This window comes from Gavia stellata, chromosome 1 (genome assembly GCF_030936135.1).
Source record: "Gavia stellata isolate bGavSte3 chromosome 1, bGavSte3.hap2, whole genome shotgun sequence".
Lineage (NCBI taxonomy): Eukaryota > Metazoa > Chordata > Aves > Gaviiformes > Gaviidae > Gavia > Gavia stellata.
In genome coordinates, this window is record NC_082594.1 from 50,708,112 (window position 1) to 50,717,057 (window position 8,946).

The 8,946-nt window shown below is 48.8% G+C and overlaps 1 protein-coding gene across 1 annotated transcript; it reads right to left on the reverse strand.

Annotated features, from left to right (window-relative positions):
- Positions 1 to 2,410: 2,410 nt before the first annotated feature.
- On the reverse strand, positions 2,411 to 4,489 carry SLITRK1 (SLIT and NTRK like family member 1). The gene has a single exon (XM_009820440.2). It carries the CDS (start codon positions 4,487 to 4,489, stop codon positions 2,411 to 2,413), a length of 2,079 nt encoding a protein of 692 aa, XP_009818742.1.
- Between the last annotated feature and the right edge of the window lie 4,457 nt (positions 4,490 to 8,946).

An 8,946-nucleotide genomic window follows, 5' to 3' on the forward strand; every position in this document is an offset into this window, starting at 1 on the left:
GTCAGTCTAACAAAGAATGAAGGGGGAATAAAGAAGGGCACTCGAAATAGGAATGGTTTGTATAGTTAAGCAGGACATCCGTTTTCAGAGCTACACAACCAAACTTCAAGGTATTTTCTAGGAGACTGCAGACCTTTCCACAATGATAAAGGTTTCTGGAGGAACGAGCTATTCCCCACATTTAATACTTCATGAACACCCGGGATCAGGCTTTTGCCTTGTTTTCAAGAGTGCAATGTGTGTGTATGTATGTATGTCTGTTTTCTCCTCACATATCCCAAAGGTGGGCATTTTCTATAAAGCAAACCGAATCAGTATTTGAAGTTTAGCAAGTCCCTTACGGTGTTTTACTCTGTAAAAGGATTCTCTGCCTGGAGAAAGCCAGAAGCAACGTGACTGAAATTCTCCATATCTCCACTGGGACTTGAGCTGTGAGTTACAAGTGATCTGCAGGGGCTTTCGCCTTTACAGGTTTTACTGAGTTTAGGGGCACCTTCCCTTACAGGAACGGGATCAAATGCGAGCTGCCTGAAGTCCAACTGCAGCACTGCGCCGTGGTTTTTTCAGCATTAAATATCAAAGGGTGCAACTACCCGGAGCAGGGATGGGAAAGTCCCTTCGCTAATTAGTTTTCCCACTTGCAGCAGCTGCTGGAGCCCAGCCGCCCGCAGCAGCCCCGCCTCGCCGGCAATCCGGCAAGCTGCTTACGGGCCTGAAGTGCTGACCGGTGGAATCCGGCTCCGGCTTAATGAGAGCGAGCTAGGCAGAGTCAATTAAATCAAATTCCCACTAACATCCTTAATATATCTGCAGTGTGTGCAGCAGAGGCGGCGGCAGCGGCAGCAACAGCGAGAGATTCACAGTATTAATAAAGGGATTCACTGCCGCATTATAAAAAAAAAAAAAAAAAAGGAGGCGAGGGAGAGGGGAGGAGGCAGGAAACTTCTGTGTGTTATTTACGTTGGGGAAGGGGTGAGGGAAGTGTGTTTCTGCCTCTGCGTGTCAATGAATGAGAGAGAGGGAGGGAGGGAAGGAGGGAAAGAAGGGGAGAGGGAGAGAAATACACACAGAGAGCACTGAAAGGAGGCTCTGTCCCCTAAACCCAAATAGCCCACTTGCAAGAACTGATGCTGGAAAAATGGTAAGGACCCGGAGTTGAAAACATTTTCACTTTAATACTGAAAAAATATGCCATTATAAAATCCTCGAATAGAATTAGTAAGTTTCACTTGCTTCCTCAGTTCTGGTTTCCTCAAGTTATAGTAAGATTTACAACAGCACAGAATTTTCTACCATTAAACTTTGCAGCCTAAGCACTAGAGTGACATTAATTGGTCATGCTTAACTGCCTTGGTTTTTTTGTGGGTTTTTTTTTTTTTTTAATGTTTACACTGTTACCATAATAAAAATCAAGGGTACTAATTTTTACATTCAGATGGAAAGGTAATACCGAATATGTATATCGAAAAAGAAGAGAGAGAAAACAAAACCAAAGCCTCCCCTCCCCCCCCGAAAAACGAAACACAACCCACCATCAACATAGCAAATCTCTCCCAGTAAAGTAATTCCCGCCTCAAAAAAAAAAAAAAAACCGAAAGAAAAAAAAGTCCTATGAGAATATTCATGCAACTATGTCTTAAATAAAACCTTTACATTTTTTTCCACAGTAAAAGTACGATCTCTACTGCCTATTGATCACACAAAAATGGCGAAATGGCACTTTTTATTGTTATACTGTATTTCAATATAGAAGGTTTGATACGAAGGGACTTATCAGGTAAGAGGGATGATGGTGTGAACTAGACGCTGCTTCCAGTTGAGGGCTGGAGCGTCCCTGGGGTGCGTTGTATCCATGCGAACCATGCAGCACTTTTTTTTTTTTTTTGTCCATTTGTCTGTTTGTTTCTGAGTCGGAGTCATTTATTTACATTACATTCATGCCTTCGTGCAACTTTCCACTCCTGTTTGCTGTCAGGAGGAGGCCGACACCAGCCTTTCGTCCGCCCCCCTCCTCTTCCCGGCCTCTCGCAGAGGGGTCGGTCACAAGGGAAGAGGGCAAAAAAGCAAAACAAACCCCAACACAATAGAACAAAAGCCCCAAAAAACGTGTTTCGCCCTGCCGGAGCGGAAAAAGCAGGTCCTCGCTTGTCGGTTGCAGCCCCAGCAGCGCACCGGGCTGCGCCGAGCTGCGGGGATGCGCCCCGGCGCCGGGCTCCCCCACGGCGCACCGGGCCTCGGTGTTTGCTATGGGGGTCGTAAGGCGGGGCGTGCGTGCGTGCGTGCGTGTGTTTTGTTTCTCACAAAAGGTAGCCGAGGTGCAGAGCCGTCCCCGCTCCGCGTTTGCCGCCCCACCGGCCAGATCACGAAGGGCCGGTTCCAGGTGGCGGCCGCCCCCACCCCGCACACCGCCTCAGTCCGACAGGGAGTGGGAGCCGCAGTCGTAAACCCTGTGGGCCCCGTCGGCGCTGTAGGGCCCATTGTGCCAGTAGGACGAGTCGCAGACGGTCTGCAAGGAGTTGATTTCGGATGCAGAGGAGTTGGCGTCCCTCCTCTTGGACCGCTTTCTGTTCCTCAGGATGAACACCAGCATGCCAACCACCGTGAAGGCAGATGTCACAAAAACCAGCAGGAGCCCTGGCACCAGCACCGAAATAGAGACCCGGCTGGTCTCCAAGTAGGAGTTGGAGTGAGTACCTGTCTCTGTCAACCCGGTGCTGTTTTTGTTAGTAGAAGTTAATGTGGGCGAGATTTTTAACTGAGGGCAAATCACGTCGTTGGAGAGAGACTCGAAATCCTCCTTGAAGAAATCTTCAGGAGACTCACACCTCAGGTCACTCATGATCACCTTGGGGCGCAGCATCTCCGCCCACTGTTTGAAAGGCACAATAGGGCAAGTACAGTCCCACGGGTTGCCGTGCAGGTCGATCTGGGTGATGGAGGTGAGCTGGTCCAGCACCCCCGCCACTGGGAGGTACATGAAATAATTGTTGTGTATGCTCAGCTTGGAAAGTGAGACCCCGGCAAACACGTCTACCGGGAGAGACCTCAGCAGGTTGTTGTTGAGGATGAGGACTCGCAGTTTGGGCATCACATTGAAGGTTCCAGGCATGATCAGTTGGATCCCATTAAACTCCACGTTCAGATACTCCAGGTTTTGCAACCCAGCAAATTTCTCCCGGGACAGGGTGTCTAAGTAGTTGCTATCCATGTAGAGCCACCGGAGATCAAAGAGGTTCTTGAAGGTGTTGTTCTCAACGGTGGCAATGTTGTTGTTCCCCAGATCAAGTAAATTAAGTTTCCGGTAATCCAGAAAGTGGGATTTTCTGACGGTGTGTATTTTGTTGTCTCTCAGAAACAGCTCCTGCACATTGGATGGCTTGGGCTTCAAATCCACCAAGCTGCTCACATTCCTGTCATTGCAATTAACCTTTAAACCCAAGCCAGGGATCTGATCGCAGCTGCAGATCTGCGGGCAGGACACGGTAGCCAGTAGCTTGCTCTTTGCGCTAACTGTCGACACGGCAGCAGTGGGTCTGGTCTTGATTTGCCAGTTGACAGGAATCTTTGTACCTCCGTTTGGACCAGATCCTGGCGTGGCAGGGTCTTCTTTGCCATGTATTTTAAAGGGTGTTGGAATGGGACCAGGATCGCAGGTTTCTTCTTCGGCAGGGGGAGCAGCTAGGCTAGAATCCACTCTGTTCTTTTTGCACAGCTCTTGCTCTGTGGTCTCATTTAAATCTTTGCCTTGCAACCTAGTGGGAGCCTCACAAATCACTCTGCCGATCAAAGCGTTTTTGGGTATGTTTTCCAGCCATTCCTTCAATGACAGAAGATCGCAAGTGCAGTCCCAGGGGTTATCCTCTAGCAGGATTTCAGCAATGCCTGGGATCTGCTCTAGGACCTCCTCGTAAGGCAAGGTTTTAAGACGGTTTCCCCGGAGGTCGAGGTGGGTGATTGGCACATACTGAAACACGTTGGGGGGCAAGGTGCTGATGAGATTGTCATTTAAAATCAGCACCTCTAGCTTGTTTAAGTCCCTAAATGCTCCAGGGTCAATATCCCGCAATAGATTAAAATCTGCCTGCAGGTATTCCAGATCATCCAGCCCCAGGAAAGTCTGCTTCCTGAACGATTTGATCTTGTTGTTGTTTATGTGCAAGCGTTTCACCAGCTGCAGCCCAAGGAAAGCCCCAGGGACAATCTCATGCAAACCGTTGTTTTCCATGTGCAAACTGACTGCATTGTAAAAGTTAGCAAACTCATTAGGGAAAAGTCGAGTCAGGGAATTGCCATGCAGGAATAAATGGTAAAACTGGGAAGTTGGGGCGGTGAAATGTTGCAGGCTGGTAAATCCCTTTTTCTCACAGTCTACGTGCAAATCCCCTTCTATCTCGTTGCAAGCACAGATCTTCTCTTTGCAAACGTCCCCTGTAACGTTTCCAGCAGCAAAACAAAGAGACGTCTCCAGCAACAGAATCCAAAGCAGCATTTTTAAACCGAGCAATTCATTCCCGATCTCATCACAAAGTAACAGCAACCATCCTCCTCACACGGAAAGCAATTCCAGTTCATTCAATACATGAAATGTCCGAACCACCACCAAAGGGGGAGGAAAAAAAAAAACGTGGGGAGGGGGAGCAGGGAGGGTCGGCGGAGGAGGGGGACTCTTTCTTTTCTCCTCGCTCCCTCTCTCTCCCCCCCCCCCCTCCCCGTACAACTGCAACAGCACAGATTCCAGTCAATAATTATATCCACAAACTATCCAGGCACGTACTGCAAGGCACGCAAAAAAAAAAAAAAAAGTAGAAGAGAAAAAAAATCCCTCTCCTGGATCCCCCTCCCTGACGCCTCCCGGGCAGCTAAGTGGAGGTCTGTCGGCCGGGCTGGCTCACCGGCACGGGAACGGTGCTGCTAGCCACCGGCCGCCGCTGCATGTTAGAGAGGCGCAGGCGGAGAGCGCGGCGGTGGCCGCGGAGGCTGCCGCTGTGCGCGGCTCCGCGCCGGACTGACCTTGCCGCGCGGCCGCGGAGCCGCGCTCCTCGCCCAATGCCCGCCGGGCGCTGTCCAGCGCCCCGGTGCTGAAAGCGCGCCCCAGCCTAGGCGCTGGCCGCCGAGCCGCCGGCGCTGCGTGGCGCCTGACCCCGCTGCGCTGCGCGGCTGCCCATGCCTGCCGGCGGCCGGAGCCTGCCGCGGGGCCGGGGCCGCCCGACCGCTCGCCCGCGCCGCGCCGCGCCGCGCCGCGCCGCGCCTCGCCTCGCCTCGCCCTGCCGGCCGCGCTGCCTCCCCTCCTCGCTCGCTCGCTCTTCTTTCCTTTTTCTTCCGCTGCTGCCGAGTCGCACGCTCGCACACACTCACATGCACGCAGAGGGAGAGTTGCTAAGAGGCTCTGCTCGTTTCAACCTGGTGCACTCTGAAAGATCTGACACCCTCTGCTGAGCTGCAGTGGCAAAAATCCATCTGCTGAGGGAATGCTGGAGAAAAAAATCAATGCACGTACAGGGCAAGCGTTAGAAACGTTGGCATTAAAAGCTGTCGATCTATTTAGATGCTTTCTCCTAAATGGATTATTTAATTTATTTCTTTTCTTTTAAGATGGAAAGTTTAGCATTCCTCTCCTCCCGACCAGTTCCCTATTGCCCCCATTCACACACACTCACACTTGCACAAGCAGGCAGGAAGGTGCGTTTGTCTTATTGTATTTCCCAATGGCTTGAACAGAATTAGTGTCAGGGTGTCAAGCGAATAGCAATTTGAGGTAATTATTCTGCACGCCATTTTTATCGTTGCTTTAAACGCATTTTTTCCTCCCCTGCAGCCTATAGTGTTTCATTCTGGATTTGGTCTCTTGCTGGCATTCTCTGTGCAATGTTGAACCGTGAGTTATTACATTATATATATATATAAAATATTTTAGATGATCACAGAGAAGAAGGGGGCTAGAGAGGAAGGGATTGCTGCACTGTTAGCAAATCACTCTACCTGTTCCCACAGAGTATAGTGTCTCCCTTAAGGAGGGGAGGACAGGGCTGAAATTGACAGTTCTGCATCTTGACATTCTTATCTGTATATAAAAATCTAGAGATGCATGTATACACATGTATAGATATTTCTCTAGGGATGCTCCTAATATCCTCTCTGTGGAAATAAAACGCCTGCTTCCCTAGACCCCCTCCCCCCTCCTCCCTCCCCCGCCCCCGCCGCCCTTTCCAGCTCCCACCCTTCTGACAAAAGAGATTACACAGCGGAAAAATCGGTGCCTGGCCTTAAAGAAAGGAGCCAAGCATACAAAAGTTTCTGCATCATTTGGACGGGTTTCAGATGCCTGGGAGAGAAGAACCAGTTGCACCTCTGGTGGTGCAAGTGGAAACCCGCGTTCCCCTCTGCCTTGTCAAATCGCGCTGAGGAGGAGGAAAAGGAGGAGGAGAAGGAGGAGGCGGGGGCAGGAGAGGCAGCCCGGCCGCCGGGTGCCTCCTGCAGCCCGGGGCTGTACCTCTCCCGTCCGGCGCCGCTGGTGAACTTTGCGGCTTACTGGTAGGGGGGGATGTAACCGCGGGGGTGGGCTGGAGGAGGGTTATTTATAGGGAAAGCCAGGGAACCATATGGAGCCTGCACCCCCTGGTCCCGGAGGCATGCTAATTTGGTCAAAGCTTTTCCCTGGCTGCCGCTTGCCAGTAAATTAGACATCCTGCCGACGATGATCTTATCAAATTCATGTAATTAGACCACAGACAAGTTACAGTAGTTACCGTGGCCATTTCGGGTCCCCAGGATGAAGATTTGGCCTTTCGGTTCATTACGGTGGGCAGGGACTACGGAGGGAGGGGGGAACGGGGGGAGGAAACGGGGCAGGAGCAGGAAACGAAACAGACAAAAAGTGAGAAACCCTGGCCCTGAAAAAGCCTGACCAATAAATTACAAGCGGGCCAGAAGAGATAAAATGCCACTGAGACAGAAAGCACCACAAGAAATATATTACTGGTTTCATCAGGAAAAAAAAGAGGGAAGGAAACTTGGCGCCACGTTGAGGCGCATTAATTCATTTCTCCTGACGGTTTCTTTGACTTCGTCTCTCGGTGATGTCGGGAGGGGGGCGGGGGTGTGCTAGGCTGGCTGGAAACCTTCCGTGGGTCAAAAAATGCAGCCTCGATCTGCAAGGGGAGCCGGAGGCAGGGAAGCCACCAGGAAACTCCTTGGAGGGAGACGAGACAGTCAGGGGAAGGGACAAGGGTGGGGTGAAGGTCGGTGTAGGGGACCCACTCACTGGGTGTTAGCAGCAGTGACAAGATCACCGTGAGTAAAGGCTCAGGGGAGGAAAGGCAGAAAATCTGCAGCCTTGTGAATGCTCACCGGGATGTGGGGCAGGAGGACTAAAGAGCTTGTTCTCCTCCTGCCTTAGAATAAAGCTTCTAAGCATCTTTACCTTCATGTTATTAAAATTGCTCAGGCACCGTAAAAACAATCAAAATGCAACCAGAGGACCTGAACATTAACAAGATATTAAATAAATAAATACGAATCAAAAAAGAGGAAGGAGACAATGACCTGTTGTCAAAGCATGAAGGACAAATTGCCTGCTTCTTCCAAGGGATCTGCTGAGAGGTGGGAACTAGTGGAAGCCATCTGGAGCCCTAGAATTTCAAAGTGGGAAAGAAATAGGTAAAAAGTCTGCCAGAAGATGTAAGAGTGTTTATGGGTGCTATGTATCTTCCAAAAGAGTATTTAGATAAGGAACCCATTGTCTTTTCAGCTGTACACCATGGAACTATATAGAGAGATTTATGTCTCATATATATGATGTATGTATTGAGAGAGCATCTGCCATGCAAAGGTTAGCATTTAGAAGACTAGACAGAAAGGAAAAAAAGAGGCATCATCCATTTTAGATTTCGTATCTGAAGTTTTGGTTCTGTAAGTCAAGTTACACAGGAAAGGTGTGTCAGGGCCAGGAAATTAATCTGTCATTACTCAGTGCCATAATCCTAAATTTCTAGATTTCCTTATCTTCTTGAATTAAGTTTGGAAACATGTTTTCTTAGGAGAAGAGGCTTGCCTCTAGGTGTTTTAAGGAAATACCTGTTCCTCGATCAGGTTGATTGGGATCTCTCTGACTGAAATTTTTTACTCTTTTATTTAGAGAGTGTGGTAAAGTGAAAGATCATGCAGCACTGGAGTGCCAATGAATCTGGGTCTTTAAAATTCGTCATATGCATCCCAGTTTGCAATCCGTACACAGGTTGAATAACCGGAGTTCACGTTATTATCCCCTCCAAATTATTCAGTAGATCAGATAGGGGAAAGAGCACAGAAGTCTATTTTCCTTGACTCCTTTCCTTATCTGATGTCTTTTACCTCCTGTTTGCCTGTGCAACTTCTAAAATCCTAAGACAATGAGCTTCCCACTTATACCTTTCTTCTGGGTGTGAAGTCCCATATTTAACCAAACACAAGCAAATTGGCTTTGGCATCACAGTTGCTTTTTGAATAGGAATGGTTTTACTCCTAACATGGAAAATGCCTTGGAATATGAAGATATGAAGAGGTACTGGGATACTTTTACATTTTCTCAGTTGGTAATCTCCCATCTCCCTGTTGCTATGACTATGTAAGCAGCACTGGTTAAAGGTGTATTTGTGCTATATTGGAACATGTTAAAGAACTAGTTATTTCATCTAACATTGTAGATCTTGCAAAGCAGAACTCAGAGCATCTGCAAAGTTTCTACAGAACAAAAATTTATTACTGTAGATACCCTTCTTGCAATACTTGTGTTACGTGTTGTAAAATCGTGTTGTAAAATAACTCTGTGGGAGTTATAATCACAGTAAAGACATCCTACACCATAGACGTGATGCTGTGTGTGTGTATACACACACACATATATACACACACATGTATATAAATGTGTGTGTGAGTGCCCTACAAATTATGATGGACTCAGCAAATAGA